Source organism: Camelina sativa, chromosome 9, assembly GCF_000633955.1.
Source record: "Camelina sativa cultivar DH55 chromosome 9, Cs, whole genome shotgun sequence".
NCBI classification, from domain to species: Eukaryota; Viridiplantae; Streptophyta; class Magnoliopsida; order Brassicales; family Brassicaceae; genus Camelina; species Camelina sativa.
In genome coordinates this window covers 33,237,105-33,254,797 of record NC_025693.1, presented here as the reverse complement: position 1 = coordinate 33,254,797, position 17,693 = coordinate 33,237,105, and the positions used below count along the sequence as shown (strand labels likewise).

Below are 17,693 nucleotides of genomic sequence, written 5' to 3'. Positions count from 1 at the left end.
GCTAGGCGCTCAGTAGACGCCTAGATGACCGCCTAAACCGCTTAAAATTACATTAATTTAATTTTAATATTTATTTTTGATTTTTAACTATATAGATTTAAATTATTAAGTTTTATATTTGTATACGTAATTATAAATGTTTATATGTTGTTAATATAACTTAAATAAATGTATTTTTGTTAATTTTGTTTATAATTTATAATTTTTTTTTATTTTTCTAACATATATTTGTACATAATTTTATATATATAATGTTTTATGTTGTAAACGACTAAACCGTCTAAAAACCGTCTAGGCATCGATTAGGCGTTCTAGACGCTAGGCGCTAGGTCACCGCCCAGATACCGTCTAGCGCTTTCTTGAACACTGGATTTAAGTGTACTGATAAATGATCCAGAATGTTTATATATATTTGGTAACATGAAAAAATAACATTTTTTCTGAAATATAAGTGGAATATATTCGGAAAATTTGCGGTACTCTCCTTTTATTGTATTATAGGGTTTTGTCTGCATACAATAAGTAGAGAACGAAAGGACGAATTCTAGCTAGCCCAACTACAACTAGGCTACTAATTTTTTTTGTGTGACGACTATTTGTTTGAGTTTTTGGGGTTTAATCTACTGCAAATAAAATAAAACAGTTAATGATCAACGCAAGTTATATTCAATGCTAGTATAATATTCTTGACATGCATGCGATCAATCAGGAAACCATGTCTCAGCACAAAAGTAAAATCTGTGTGACCTCCCCCAACAACTGATCAGCGTAGTCCACAACGCCTTAGCATCAGTTCACTTTTGTGTAAACCAGAGGGCTCGGTTTGCTCTTTGTAGAGAGGCCCATTCACTATGTCTAAATTAATTTCTTAAGGCCCATAAATGGTCTATTGTCCACCAAACATAAACGAGCACAATTCGTATTTTTGTTCTAGTTCCATACTTTTTTTCTTAATGCCTGTTTCATGAAATGTTTTCAATATGAAACTCGTATTGATAAATTCATTCAACTCATCTCGACCATTATCCTTTATTCCTTTACCTAGAATATATCTTATTTGGCCATCTTACTCTTTATCAAATTTGGACTTTGAAACCATGTTACTGATCAATGTTGGACATTACAAGAAAGAGGTTAAGTTAATCACAAGAATGGGCTTGGACTTGTACAATATGAAAGCTACATAAATCTACCACGATATTTACTATTCTATGTCTTTTTTTAAAGATGAATTTTGTGAAAACATATAATGTGTTAAACAAATAGGCAAAAAAAAACAAAAAAGATGGCAAATGTTGTTGGATAGTTTACCAAACTAGTTACATATCGTATAAAACAATTTCATGGACCCATCACATTAGGTCACCACCCATGTCACATTATTCTCATGATTCTAAATTGTATTTGCGTAAGAGTGGATAAGAATCGTGGAACAACCCAGGTTACTTGCAAACATTTGTTTTAGCATTTTATGTTTTCGTTTCATTGAGATATGATTTTTCTTCTTGTTTTAAAATACCTACGTAATTTATAACATTATATTAAATTATCGTCTCTTTAAAAATACCAATCATTGAAAATTGATATGTACATATATATATTCGACAGCGAGGAGGAAGTTGACTCTGAATTATTGACTTATTTTCATTTTGACTTCAGAGAATATAGGCTATGCATTTTTTATAAATACATACTACATTTGTAGAATATAAGTTTTAGTACGATTATATGATTGTATATAGTGAGTGTGGAACTAAAATTTAGTAGACTTATAGATCGAAAACTAAACAGATGAATCATTTCCTAAACAAATTTGTAAAACATTGGACGTCATGTTACTAACGCAGCATGAAAAAATCAAAAACAGATTAATTTGATTTTTATTCCAAGAAATGTCATTTTTTACTGATTGATTAAAAGTTACCAAACGCAAAATTTATTTGTTAATTTCTTAAATGTACACATTACGATTTCAATCATGGTTAATCGATGTATACGCTAAATGCCCCATAAGGCCATAACCTTCAAGATTTAGTTTAAATTTTCAAACCAACATCATCACTACTCACTAGTTAGTATATACCCTACAATATAACTAGTTTTGTAGCATATGATGAGATCATAAGATTATGTCACTACTACTATACATGGATATGCATGAAAGAACAAAATTAATAATTGCAAACTTCATTATTGCATTATGGGTCACGCTAGAAATGAAATACATATATTAAATTCCTTGGTTTTGTAGCAAAAAAAATGCAAAAATTATAATCACTTTGTGGATATAACGAAATGGTGGTGGTGATAGCGCGTGTTGTGTTACTACAAACATGTGAGCAAAAAGTGAACTTTAAAGTGTATTTGATAGTTATGATTGGCATTGACTCTCTTGTCCAAATGCCTTTGTAAACTTCAGCTTTTTCCTGTCTTCTTTGTATGATTCTAATTTCAACCCCCTTTATATTTATTTTATCTCAAACTGCCCCATAACTTTTTTTGTTTTCTATTTTATAAACCCCCTATCTCATCAACCTGATAATTTTTTGAATAATTAAATACAGTATACTTTACTAATCTCGTTAGAAGAAACTGATTTTTTACGGCACGATGAAAAAAAAAAAAAAAACCGGAATCCAATATAACTACTACTAGTTCATGTCCATCATTAATTTCTTTGAGGCAATTTGTAATAAATATGTATTTATCTTTTGAACTACTTTGTTATAAATAATCTCATAGCTCAAATGCATCTTAAATAAGATTCATTAAAGCATGTTTGTCTCTCTCAGCTGGCAAATCTCTTCATTACTTTGCTCTCCACATGCCACCACCAAGTCTAAAGTCACCGATCTCGCATTTCTTAAACTCCATTCAAAAATAAATTTAAATTTCTTTATTTATACATCTTATCTGAACCTAATTTTAATTTAAAAGAAAGAACAATGTTTAGTGGTGAAACTTGAATTTTTACCGTAATTTGTGTCCCCGACACCGTGCAAATAAGAAGTTGTAACACAGTTACCGAGCTCAACGTGCATAGATTATCACAAATTATTTACATTTACTAATATTATAACAATCAAAATTTAAACTGGTCAATCTCACGATCACTTCTGAATTCACTAACGTCCAATTCGTTTTAAATATATAATCGACAAACTTTTTGGCCTTTTCCTCAATCTCAATGTAAGAAAGTTTTGGATCTTTCTCACTAAAATAGTGTTTGTTAAGTGAATCACTCAATCACTAACTATATAATGTAAAACTTAAATGGAAGTGTATTTAAGCTCTTAAGTTACTATAAAAACATGTTAAACCACTTGGTTTAAAAATTCATCTAAAATGATTATATACTCTCTACATATAAACTAAATTATTCTTTAGCAACTTGGATTTTAATTTCTTAATGGTATATAATCTACAGTGCTAATTGTACTGGTTAATGGAATTCGATCCCAAACCATGAATATTGAATAAATGATTTTCACCTGATCAGATAAATGATTAAATTTCCTGACACTTATTATGTGATATCTAGTACTATGATATATTACAATGATGAATATTGAATAAGCTTAATGAGCCATTGACAAAAACAAAAACAAAAGAGGAAAAAAAAATAAGCTTAATGAGCTACTAATAATATACCTAGAAAAATGAGTTTAATTAGATACTATTATAAGTTGAGTAATGTGTATATATATGTAATCAAATTTTTGCTTTTGGTTTCGTGTAAATGTTTTAAAATTATGGACTGTATCATTTTCAAGAGCAGGTGAAAATCAAGATAAAAAGAGTACCAAGAGCTGTCTGTTTTGTTATATTAACAATAACACAACACTAATGATAAAATGGATTATAATAAAACCCTATGCTTTGAGATGTCACTTTTGGTTATTTTTAAACAATATATTTCATCTGGGATTCTTTGACAAACGATAGTCTTCTTGGTACTGGAAGACAATTCGGATATCTCATTATTTGAGAGATTAATTATTAAATATATATAAAAAAAAATAGTGAAAGTGAAATGAAAGATGAAGAAGAAAAGAAAAGTAACATTCCAAGTTCCCCTTTACAGCAAGCATCCTATGTCTCTTAATTCCCTTTATGTCTTGGAGAAAAAAAAAAATTGGAGGGAAAATTTATCCATTAGCAAAATAGTTTTTATATGACTGTATATTTTCATTATAATTTGAAGTTATATATGATGAAATTTTTAGAAAGGTCCAATTACGATAACTGCGGTTTACATAATTTAATGCTTGGAAATTTTTTAAAAATGGTATGGACTAATTTTTCGACTTTGAAAACAACAAAAAAATCGATCACTCAAAACATTAATAAAATAGTGAAAGTTTTAAAATTATTTTGATAATTACATTAGAAAATAGTGAAAGTTTTATAATTATATTGGTAAGTACAGTATCTTTATCTGCCTCAGTCCACTTAATTCACATTACTGTGATCTCGTGTCTTCAGAAATTTATATAGTACAATAGTTGAGGACAATAAAGTATCTAATGGTTACAAAATAGTGAGCAAAAAAGTCAAACCAAGTGTATAATGGGCTATGAAATTTTCAATTATTTTTGTATCCTTGTGTATATGCAAAAGTAATTAAATTGAGACCAATGAAGTGATGAACATTAAAATGTCAAATCAGGTTGACATAAGTAGAGTGGTGGTTGTTTGGATTGTTTGACAAAATAATAATATAAAAATGTCTAAATATGTCTACTGATGTACTGATTAGTGGTTTAGCAATCGATCTCATCTTAATTAGTTGGCCTAATACACCAAACAACTTCAGTGAGTGAGATGCAAACTTATCTAATCCTTATATCATAAATTTCTAAGAAATCCAAATCATTTGTTTTCGTTATGTATTGGACTCATACTTGGTACCAAGCTCATATCCAGTTGACTACTTGCAGTAGCCATATAAATTATGTTGCGGCCAAGTTATATTATCATCTAATTATCTGTTGAAATATGATTAGTTGATTGAATGCGTGTTTCTATATATATCCAACGAAACATATGTATGATGAATTTCAAATAAACTATGTATAGTCTAATAAATGATACACTAGATATACCGTATTGCCGTATTGGAGTAAAAAAACAAAACATTAATTTTTTATGTTTACAAATCAGAAATTTATATGTAAGATTAAATAAAACAAACCTACGTAGAATATTAAGTAATCAAGCATTAGGAATGAGTACAAGAGTTAAGAGAATGTAACAAGAAAAGAAACAAAACAAAAAACAAAACGTAGGATCCTAATAATCCTATGAGGCTAGGAGAAGAGAACAGAACGGGACAATGAGCAATGCGATGGTTCAACAACTCCCACTTACATTCCAACAAGCCCATACAATACAACAGTTGTGTTCACCTTTTTGTGTAACTTTTCTTTGATAGGTTCAATATATATATATTTTTTTTTTGACGATCAGGTTCAATATATATTATAATCTGATAATTGGGAAGTCGTTCAAATATTGACAAAAGGGTAGAAATATATAATATAATATATAGTTTTGTCTCTTTTTGTTTTCGTTTTTTTCTCGTTTCACCGTAAAAATAGTAACGGAATATTGTTTTACCCTTTGGCTTGCCTTTGTACGTTGTACCATTTCCTTTTTTTGACTTCTTTACTTTTAGTATATACAATAATCAATTATTAAAAACTCTTTTGTTTCTTGGACACTTGAGATTAAAAGAACTTTCTTTTTGTAATGGACGGGTTATTTACTTGTCAGTCTCTAAGGGTAGTCAAAGCTGTAACAAATTACAAATGCTGTACAATTCCATGTGTTACAATAGCATGAGTACTTGTTTAATATTGTGGGTAAATAAGTTGAAAAAGTTTTCTTTAAAGTTTACCAAGTGAGTTTATAGAGAGAAATATTAGGGGTTTAATCTTAATGTATACTAAGTCGTATTGGAAAGTGTGTGTTCCTAAGATTAATAGATTTCCGGTTATATATCATTATGCAGCTTACCAAATACCAATCTACACCACACACAAACCCTGTGGAAATCTAACTAATGTAGTACTTTTGTTTCTCTTTATAATATGGTTTTACATTATTTTTCTGTTGTGATATATTCATATATATATCCATCATGTTTTGTAATTTCCATGAAACTGTTGATTTATCTTCTATTTTTTACCATATAGTATTGTATTGTTCTTGTATCATTAATTAATTATATGATCAGATAAGTTATTTACTAAAAAATAATTAGCTATTGCATATTCGACCACAATATTTATTTTTTCTACAAATAAGAAATATTCACCCAAAACTACAATATATATTTATTAATTCGTGAAAAAGTTTTTACATTATTTAAAAGAATTTTCACGTGAATCGATATCCCACGTAAAATGTTGTGCTTTTAATGCAAAAGAGAAAGTCCCTAAAAACAAAAAGCTTAAAGATTGATAAAGAAAGGCTAAGGCCTAAGGAGAGGTGATGATGTGAGATTCTTCTCTCTAGGGTCAAAAAAGTTATACCCACACTCTTTTTGCTCTTCTGTGTATGTATACGCGCGTGAGATAGAGAACAGAAGGAAAAAAAAAGAAAAAAAAAACATAAAATCTTTGCTACTTCTCTTTGGTCGTATCCGTATATATGTTCTTTCTTATAAGCAGAAAGAAAAAATAATCGCTTTCATAAACTCAGATTTGTTTCTCTTTTGTTTCCAATGGTGGAAGAAGACAAGTGATGTGTGTTCTGTTCTTGGAGTTTAGTTTCTCTTCCTTATGATTCATTCATCAATCTAAGAAGATCAACATCAAATCTCTGTTTCTTTCTTAAGTCAAAACCCATTCTACTTGTTCCTCTCTTTGAGATCAGTCACACACAAAGTGAGAGCTTTGTTACAGAAGATTCCTAGTGAGACACAAGAAAATGCAGAGACAGAGACATAAGCGTTCTAAGAGGTTTGTCAATTTCAAGACTTTCTTCTTCTTTAGCTCTGTTTTTTTTAAGCTTCAATGTTACTTGTTTCTGAGCGATTTCTCAAATTTGACAACATGGGTTGTTTAAGTTTAGTCAGATGCTAAGTTATTTCGTTGCTGGACGGGTCAAAGTTTGAGTCTTTTGTAGGTTTTAGGACTAAAAGGTTGAAGCTTTTATGTACTTGTCATTAGAATGTGGTTCTGTTTTAGAATCTTTGTTTATATATATTCTGGGTTTTGATTCTTGGAATCTTGATTTTACTTATTGTAGCTGTACTGTTCCTGAAAAGAAAAAGCTTGAAGATGAGAATAGCATTGACTGTTCTCTTAATGCTTCTCAACGCCTCAAGCTCGTGAGTTTAATCCCAACCAACTACTCCTTTTGATTTATGTTTCTTTTTTCAAAAGCTAACAACTGAATCTTAGTTTCTCTCAACTTGTTTTTAATCGACAGGACTTACCTCGTTGCGGTGAAACGAAGAAGGATCTATCCCCGGATGTAAAATTTAAGAGCTCTTTGAAGCAAGAGGTTTGTATATTGAACTTATTTGTAGCTCTCTTTACTCCAAGATCATTTGTTTCATTCACATAATTGATTTATTTATGATCTTTGGTTACATTCAGATTCAAGAACTTGAGAAAAGATTGCAAAACCAGTTTGATGTCCGCGGTGCGTTAGAGAAGGCATTAGGCTATAAGACACCTTCTCGAGACATCAAAGCTGACTCTACGCCAAAGGTAAAGTAATCGGTTTCTTATGTAGAAGAGGTGACAAAGTGTTGTTTTTGTTGTGCAGCTCATGAATGATTTTATATTTTTGTTTTTGCAGCCTCCAACAGAATTGATCAAGGAAATCGCAGTACTAGAGTTGGAAGTATCACATTTGGAACAGTATCTTCTATCTTTGTACCGTAAAGCATTTGATCAACAAACATCTTCTGTATCTCCACCAACATCGAAACAAAATAGCTCGAGTTCACCTAAGTCTACTCTCAGAGGAAAACGACTAGACTTCTCAACAACACCTGATGAATCTCGGTGCTTCTCCTTTGACAATAGACTGAAGAGTCCTCACTTGGTCGAGAAGGAACTAGAGTCTCCTAACCTTAGATGCAGACAAGAAAGCTTAGCCACGCAACCTCGGTGTTTCTCGTTTGACAATAGACTGAAAGAACCTGGTTCTGCTGGTCGAACATTCAACACAAGAATGGATTCTCAGTGTTTCTCCTTTGACAATAGAGTGAAGGAACCAGGTTCTGCTGCTCGGCAGTTCAATCAAGAAAACTCAACAATTGATTCTCGGTGTTTCTCCTTTGACAATAGACTTAAAGATCAATGTTTTGTTGAGAAAGAAGACATTGATTCATGTGTTCGTCGTTGCCAATCCTCTCTTAATCAACGTTCCACATACAAGAACCGGATATCTCCACCAGAAGACTCAGTATTCGCCTGCCACTCCCAACCATTGTCCATACATGAAGTAAGTGTCTGATTGAAATGGTTCTATCATCTTGTATTTAACTTAGAGTTTATAAAGTATATAACTTTACTTACTTTTGATGCAACAGTACATACAAAATGGATCAAATGCTGCAAGTCTTGCAGAACACATGGGAACTCGGATATCAGATCACATATTTATGACTCCAAACAAGTTATCAGAGGAAATGATAAAATGTGTATCTGCTATATACTCCAAGCTCGCAGATCCGCCATCGATAAACCACGGTTTCTCATCACCTAGTTCATCTCCATCATCAACAAGCGAGTTTTCACCTCAAGACCAGTATGATATGTGGAGTCCAAGCTTCAGAAAAAACTCGTCTTTCGATGATCAGTTTGAGTTTAGCGGACCTTATAACTCAATGATTGAAGTGTCACAGATTCATCGAAACCATAGGAAAGGACGTGACCTTGACCTGATGAATCGAAACTTCAGGTCAGTCTTGAAATTATTAGCTATCAGAGTTTTCCTTTTGTTCTTCTGCTCAACTTTTATGCTGATGTTAGTCATTGGTTTGTACTTATACAGCTTACTTATTAAGCAACTGGAAAATGTTGATCCGAGAAAGCTCACTCATCAAGAGAAACTTGCCTTCTGGATTAACATACATAATGCACTTGTGATGCATGTACGCAGCTTTCTCTCTGCTCTTTTGATCTAACCTCTTCTCTTCTTTTTACTGTAGTTTTCTAACTAACAATGCGTTTTTCACCGTTACAGACATTTCTAGTAAATGGTATTCCACAGAACAACGGGAAGCGGTTTTTACTGCTCTCCAAGGTAATATTACTAACACTCTTCTTGGTCTTCTTGGTCTCCAAGGTAATATTACTAACAACTCTTCTTTTTGTCTCTGCTTGACATTTTCCAGCCAGCTTACAAAATAGGAGGTCGCATGGTAAGCATAGAAGCGATACAAAGTTATATTCTTCGCATCAAGATGCCTCGTCCTGGCCAGGTAAGGCCGACTTCTTGTGTATCTCTAAACCTCCACATTGTTAATGTGACTTTGTCTAAAGCTTTTTCTCTTCTATATGTAGTGGCTGAAGTTATTACTTATTCCGAAAAAGTTCAGAACCGGAGATGAACATCAAGAATATTCCCTTGACCATTCAGAGCCTCTCTTACACTTTGCACTTTGTTCAGGCAACCATTCTGATCCTGCGGTAAGTAGCAGAAAAAAGGTTACACTTCTGTAATATCTTCTTTGAAGGAAAGAAAGAGATATTGAATGTGCTTCTTTGTTCTGGCTGCAGATTCGTGTTTATACGCCTAAGGGAATATACCAAGAGCTAGAAACTTCAAAAGAGGAATACATCCGTGCAATGTTTGGTGTGAAAAAGGACCAGAAACTAGTCTTACCAAAGATCATTGAGTCTTTTAGTAAAGATTCAGGTTTGAGTCAAGCAGCATTGATGGAGATGATTCAAGAATGTCTCCCAGAGACAATGAAGAAAACTATAAAGAAACTTAACTCAGGGAGATCCCGAAAGAGCATTATCGAATGGACGCCTCATAGTTTCGTGTTTCGGTATTTGATAGCCAGAGAACTTGTTAGATGAATAATTCTTTAAAGGGTTTTGATTTCAGGTCTCAGTTTCTTGGTAATGTTATTGGTGAAGTATATAGGAGAATATGTATTGTGGAGTGTAGAAAGTAGAAATAGAGATTAGAGGAAACACTGCATGCCGTTTCTTGGTTACCAATCCGGGATGATGTTTTTGGCTCTTGTATTGTCTTTTGTTGCAGAAGAATAGTGTGTAATGTGTACATACAACAAAATCAATTCCCTTATTTATTATTTGTGACAGTAACGATATTAGTTTACATCATATTTTTCAGCAAGTATAACCTATATACAAAAGTTAAAGAGTCATCTACATTCACATTAACACCTAGATTTTGTTTTTTTTGACATTCACACTAACATCTAGATTGAACTATATAAAAGTTAATATTCTCTAATCACGTACGCCCCATGATACTAGTGTAAACAAGTACCATTCTTAAAGCATAAAAATGAACTGTTTTGAAGGACATAAACAAACCCAAAAGCTTTTTATTAGTCGTGGGATATTATTATATACACACTTTCAATAAAATTTGGTGGATAAGCTTTTATGAACGTAAACTTTTGTTTTTTTCTTTTGTCAAACTTCTCTTTGTCTTTTTCTTTTCTTTTCTTTCTTTTCATGTTGTTTTGGGGTTTCTTTCTTTTTCACATACACTTTAAAGTGCTCATATATAAAAGAGTGTTTTCTCTTTACGTTTATGTTACATTTATATTTAGCCTTTTCTTTGATATAGCCTGATAATATATCGTAGTAGAGTGAGTTACATTTGTATAAATAAATTAATATACAAAAAAAACAAGACAAAAGAAGAAGTGGGCTTTTAAAAGTAGGCCATAATGGTTTGGCACCGCACGTACCGTCGTCTCATTAAAGTCATGTCCAAACTTATAATTACTCCTATTCTTTTGTTTCCACATTCATTATTGCTTTCCACCATGTATTTGACCTAGTTGACATGCACTACTACCAAAATACTATAAACACATGTAACCAAATAAAAACCAAACGGAATGGAATCGAAATATCTAGATCAACATTGTACCGAATCTTCTATGTAAACCGATTATTATTCTAATGGGAAAGCAAAATAACCATAACCGAACTGAAACAACTTTAGTGTAATTAGAATATATTTGTGGTAAAAGTAAACCAAATCAAAATTACATCAAACCGAGTGAAACTAAACTGAAATAAATTGGTTTTATTTGGTTCAGTAATGAGTTTCTATAGAACAAATCAAACCGAGATAATAAGCAAAATCAAAACCAAAACCGGATTACCCAAACTGAGACATATGCCATTGAAATCTCACATCGAATCAGAAATCAAGTACGTGATGTGGTTCAATCAGATAACTTATCAATCAATCAATAGCTGTAAGCCTGTAAGCAAAATTTTTAATCCAAAATAAAATAAAATCATACTATGTCACCGTAATCCCAAAGAATTGACTTCTTCATAATGTATCGATGGGACCAAATCGGGTGATACCTCTCAAACCTAACGCCCCTAATGCGTAGGGTCGTCACTTAAAGTCAAATTACTGAGTCTATGTGATGTCTCTCATGTCTCATTGCAGTTAGTCATTATGCGTGATTCGTATTGTGTCGCTATTATCCATTACCTATCAAACTCATACAATAAATGTGGGATCATATTAGGCTAACTTATCTAATTATTCTTAAGATATTAACATTAGATTTTTCACAGTTTTGGAATATTTGGTTTTTTAATTCACCAATGCAACTAGTGACAAAAATTCTCTTCTGTAGACCATGTGAAATGCCAACTTCTAAACTGGTCACTGTAAATGTTGAACTGACAACAAGATCGAATCTTTTTTACAAAGTTTCATAATTAGTTTGTTGTTTTACTCCATGGTTTATTGTGTTACACAGATTTTTTTTTTTTGGTTTGTTTGGTTGTTTACCTTCCAATCAAAATACTAGTCATGAGAATCAAACACATGGTCCTTTCTTATCCACAAAATGTAATCTAACTTGGATTAATGCTATAGTCATCTTAATCTTTCTATATGTGTATAACAGAGCCATCTTATTCTTAATATCATGGACAAACCTATTAGATTTGGAGTTTGAATGGGAGATAGCGGAACCAATAATTGTCAGATAAACACATAGGATGGAAATAATTAGTGTAATTAGATCAAAACAAGCATATTGATCACATCAAACGGTGCTAAGAAAATGAAACAAAAATTGACTGTGACTAATTATTTTATATTTTATAATCTTTATATTAGTCCATAAGATCCACCAAGCGTTTTTCAATAACTATGATTAGATCTTTAGAAAAATGATTTGAACCACAATTTTTTTTTGTACGTTGTTTTGTTTGTGTGTGCGTTTCAAGTGTGGTCCATAAAACATAACAAAACAAAAATAGTTCTGCAGCGGATTTGAACTGTGCAAATCTAGACCACTACTAAACCACACACAATGCACTTAAACTTTTACACGTAATGCACTTAGTAAATTTGAAACTTTAATCCGTAATATGGGTCTTTGTTTTTTTTTGTCTAATCAATAAAGAAATATATGGTGCTTTTTTCCGAAGTCTAAAAATATAAAATCCTCTAATCATATGATATGATAGTAAACCAAAGTACAATCACTTTTCCCACGTTGCTAAATGCAATGTGCACTACAACAAGATCGTTTTACCAAAATGCTCCTCCAATAATAATAACCACTACATGCTATTTACAAACTTAACCCTAAAATAATAGCTAAATTACCAAACTACCCTTCACTACTCTTCTATCTTACTCAACTTCGCCGCATACTTCCTCCTCCCACCACCGCGTCTTTTCCCGTTCCTCGTCACTCCGTCAGATCCCACCGCCGCGACTCTTCGTGCCGAAAATATCACCGGAGAGACACATTTCCGACGACACCTGCATTTATCTCGGCCACAAGAACCACCACTTCTCATTAGAGCAGAGCTAGCTTTAACAGCCAATGCAGCCATCTCTTCGGCTTTGAGAGAATGATGAAGCGCGCTGAGAGGAAGAGCGAAGTAAAGCTGACCAAGCTGAAACTCCTCGTCGGCGCTAATGGCGGATACGGCGTTGTCGAAGTCCATATCGTCGGCGTTACAAATGAAACACATCGGATTCTTCTGTAGCACGTAACCTACTTTGACCGGGCTCGTGAACTCCATCATCCTCCCGTCTTGTAAGATCAGCTTCGCTGTCGCCACTTGTGCGGACTCGTACGAGCTGCATATACCCATGGTGTTTTTTGGTCTGACTCAGTGAGTCGACTCGTTTACCGGCCAATAAAGGGAATAGTTAAGAAAGGAGATGAGAAGTGAAAGGTGCTTTTGTGTGTATTTATATAAAAGGATGTGCCACGTAGGAATTTTCGTCGTTTTGTGATTATGTGTATGTTTCCAATATTTTTTTTTGAAGTTTGAACGACCAGTGGGGGCAACGACAGGCTGTGTAAGTAAGTTGGGAGGATGACAGCTTTGTGTTGTGGTTTTTGTTTACCCTTTGGTTTGGTGTTTAATTACGAGTTAAGGGACTGTGTTTTTGTGAATCAAACTCGTTTGCTAATGATCTGTTCAACTAATGACCTCTCTTCTCTTGGGATAATATATATAAGTTGACTGATTGATATGAGAATGTAAAAGTATGTATGATATAGGAGAATTTTTTTTTTCAAAAACATTGTATAGAAAGGTGTAAGAGAATGTTAATAAGTTGTATATAAGTTGACTGATTGATATGAATGTTAATCTGTTTCGAAAATTTTAGTTTGGTTGATTTCTCAAACTAAAATTTTAAAGTGTTATACATTCAAATTCTAGTTTGGTTAATTTCTCAAAAACATTTTTTTTTTTAGTCTAGATTTCTCTCACACTTTCAAGTGTTTAACCTCTTATGTATAGTAGACTCTTTAATGTTATTTTGATAGATATAGATACTAAAGAAGTTATGACAAGAATTAATAGGATAGTGGAGTTAGTGAAAACAATAATATCTCATACAGTATGTCATAACTATTACTAATTAACTAAAGGCTGCCCAATTATGAGTGCAAATTGACTATAAACTAACAAGATTTATCAATGTATATGGTAGTTGGGAAGTGTTAAGATAAGGGTTGTTAAACTCGAAAAGTAATTATATTTTTCTTTTGATTACCGTTCAACCTTTGTTCGCGTATATTTGTTTCGTTTTGTAATTCTATTCTATCTACATCAACCATATGTTCTGTTCATGATGCATTTAATAGTTTTGTTTAAGGAGTAGTATATATCTGATGTTGATCGATGTGGGGATGTGTTATATAATAAGTTACATGATCTGAAATTTATTAGTGTCATCTGATGATAACAAATACTCATTAAAAATATATGAAAAAAGAAGGACCATGCGTTTATTATATGGTTCTCATTTATTAGGTAAGTTGCAAATTTCTTTAACGCATTCTTTTTCATTTACGTACGTGAAGAGATGATTAGCTTTGCTACATCTTTAAGCCTATGATTTTTGATGGCCAAGAAGCTACGAGATGCAGGGATGGACGTACACTAAGACTTAATTGGCAAATTATTCATTAGATTCGTTGTTTCGATATTGTAATAAATTCTAAGAGCATGTTTATCAGGGGTTCATAGAGGGGTTCATAATATTTTGAAGGAAAAAAATAATTTAAAAAAAAAGAAAAAATTTAAGGGAGCCTCTTATATAGTATACCCAAATCTAATCTAAGAGACCATACGTGTCAGATTTCTGTTGGTCAAACAGAATATTACAATTAATCTTTTTTCTATTTATGATTTGTATTTCTATTTTTAATATGCTTTTATGTTTTGTAGGTTTAAAAATTAATTAAATGCAATATTTTCAAATCAGTATTAAAATTAATCATTCTCTCCATTTATAAATTGCACTTCTATTGTAATATGTATTAATATTTTTTAATTTTATAAAATCTTATATTTACACATTTATACCACTTCTATTCTATTTAAATTTTTTAAATTTAAAAAAACAGTTTTTCAAAAGTAAGAGACCCAAAATAAGAATCTATCATTAAAAGAGAAAATTTTATCTAAGAGATCATGGATTATTATATTCCAAACAGTACACAATTAATTCATAAAAAATTTAAGAACTCCTCTACTTAAAGACTACCGATAAACTTGGTCTAATCCTTCCCATCGTATATATGATCATGGTTTTGTGGAAGTCTTAAACGTTTTTAATACTTTAGTTTCATAGTCTATATTCGTACTTAAGAAGTAGAGAAATATCATATCATTAGTTAATTTTAATCACACTAGAATATAAATTATATAATTGTGATAGCGAAACGGAATGTAAAAACAAAACTATATCTAAACTAAACATTGATGTTATTGTTTTACCTAAACATCTGTAGTGTTTTGGTTGTATATATATGTTTTATTGGTAACTTAGTAATCTCTGATTTTAGTTAATGAGAAATATAACATTGGAAAAAAAAAACCTTAACAAAAATTGTTAATTGTCAAAATAAAAATTAGAATTGGTAACTCTTACGTGGACGGTGGCAAAAATCCACAGTGATTGGGATATATGACGATTGGATAAGTGTGACTTGGTGGAAGAACAAATTTGAAGAAGTAAAACTTGAGCTTGGGTTTCAAGTCGACCTACTACACAGTACACACATACATAAATGTCGCATCCACAGTTCTACTTATATGTTCATCATTACTTATTAACTTTGTACCATCTTTTGATTACGAATGTATAACATGCAGCTTACATGCTCAAGCTTAGATAGTTCATTAATAATATATATGTGAAGTTGATGTTAAAAGCAAAAGAGAAAAAGTTTTATTTGTGGTCTTCATAAGGAGGACGGTGACAAAACAAAACAATCCTAACGATTGGGATTATATGACATGGCTAAATCTGCCACGTTACAATACGAACGCAACGACGTGTCTCCTTCAATAAGCGTTGTCCTACCTCTCTGAATTCGACAACTCGTGCAGAACAGGCAAGTAAGCTTGTCAAGTCCCCCTTATTACCGGGTGACATCTATTTTCATATAGTTTCTTTGTATATATCAAATTAGAAATATAGATAATGTTTTTTTCTTTATAGTTGTAATTTGTTTTTGAAGTGTAGTTATTAAGAATTGATGGTTGATTAGCTGTTCTGGAGTTTAAGTGATGATGATGATATGATCGGTCAATGGGTTAATTGTCAACTAAGCACATTGATGCCAACCGCAAGTGACTTGTGTTCCCTAATAAACTTCTAATTTGTCTTTATTTTTTAGCGTATTTTAAAACTCTTTTCGTGAATATTTATACTCCAACATTCATCCCGCATTAAGAACATACTGTTTGGTGATTACTTAAGGAAAGGTGGATTACAAAAGTAGATTGAAAAAATATTAATACATGACTAAGTCTTCTGAGTTTGAGTTTTCTCGTGCAGTGGAAGGAGAAACAGATAGGCATGTTGTGATTTGGAAGTTTAATTATTTTAGTTGTCGGCTTTGTAGCCTTGGAATGTCTATAATAATACGCTTGTTGGCTATGATATATACTTGTAATTTGTGTTTTTATTCTTACAGAATAATTTGGTCTCTTTTATAAATACTTGTGTCTGTCGTGCATACGTGTGCGTACTTTATTGATTTATTTGTGAATAATGATTTTTAATTATGCGTATATTGCATTGAGTAAAAAGAATTTTCTTTTGTGAAATTTCAGTAACTTGTCTTTTAACTTGTAAAGTTTTGCATGAAATAGAAGAAAAGGAGGGACACATGCACCACGCTTTTGTGAGAAGCTTCATGGACGATACATTTAATCTCTCACCCCTAAAAGGTAGTATATATAACTTCTTTTGATAAAGTTAAAAAAATATTGAACCAGTCGTTACCTTTGTTTGACTAACTGAAATGATTTTCTTTTCGTAATTTAAATAATGTATTTTGTGTTTAGGTGTAATACAAATCTTTTAATAATAAAAAATATAGGGACTATAGTTATAGATATTTAACCAAACAAAAATGAAAAATGCATTTAAGTTAAGTGACTAATTAAATGAATATGCATGGGATCAAAGACAAGAACTGATCACATTACATAGAGATCATTGTGAATATTTTAAACCAAAACTATATATTAAGAAACAATAAATTTCATGGGGTTTATTGACCCCTCTCATAGAACCTTCTCTCCATCATTGGTATCGGTCGACATCAACATCTATTTACGGATAATACGGACTAGTTCAGCATGACTATTTTGGAGCAACGTTTGGAAGATGAAATGAAATATAATTTGACTGAAATTTGGTGGGGAGCTTCCTGGTGCCACATACTCCATATCCAACAATGAATTTATGAAATGAACAATTTGTTTGTGATTTAATCAAGTATTTTTATTGCGGTTTGGCATAGACAGTCTTGTGGTAAGGTTGGGAACTTAGGGTGTTGAGCGACACCAGCATGTTGTTGTGGTTTAGATGAGGAGAGATCGATGGAAGTGATGTCGTGGGCGTCGGTGTCGACCGATACTAGGAGAGTGTTGATCGACACCATGTATGTTGGATCTAGGTGACGATCGGCACCAGATGGAGGTGCCGATCGACAC

At 32.0% G+C, this 17,693-nt stretch overlaps 2 protein-coding genes across 2 annotated transcripts; one reads left to right on the top strand and one right to left on the bottom strand.

Annotated features, from left to right (window-relative positions):
* On the top strand, positions 6,593-10,288 carry LOC104713812. The gene is made up of 11 exons (XM_010431016.2): positions 6,593-6,965; positions 7,255-7,336; positions 7,438-7,512; positions 7,608-7,721; positions 7,813-8,463; positions 8,552-8,922; positions 9,016-9,115; positions 9,208-9,267; positions 9,359-9,445; positions 9,528-9,653; positions 9,744-10,288. Exons 1-11 carry the CDS (start codon positions 6,934-6,936, stop codon positions 10,047-10,049), a joined length of 2,004 nt encoding a protein of 667 aa, XP_010429318.1. The 5' UTR covers positions 6,593-6,933; the 3' UTR covers positions 10,050-10,288.
* Positions 12,645-13,621, bottom strand: LOC104713810. The gene has a single exon (XM_010431015.2). The coding sequence runs from the start codon at positions 13,314-13,316 to the stop codon at positions 12,834-12,836; it is 483 nt and encodes a 160-aa protein (XP_010429317.1). The 5' UTR covers positions 13,317-13,621; the 3' UTR covers positions 12,645-12,833.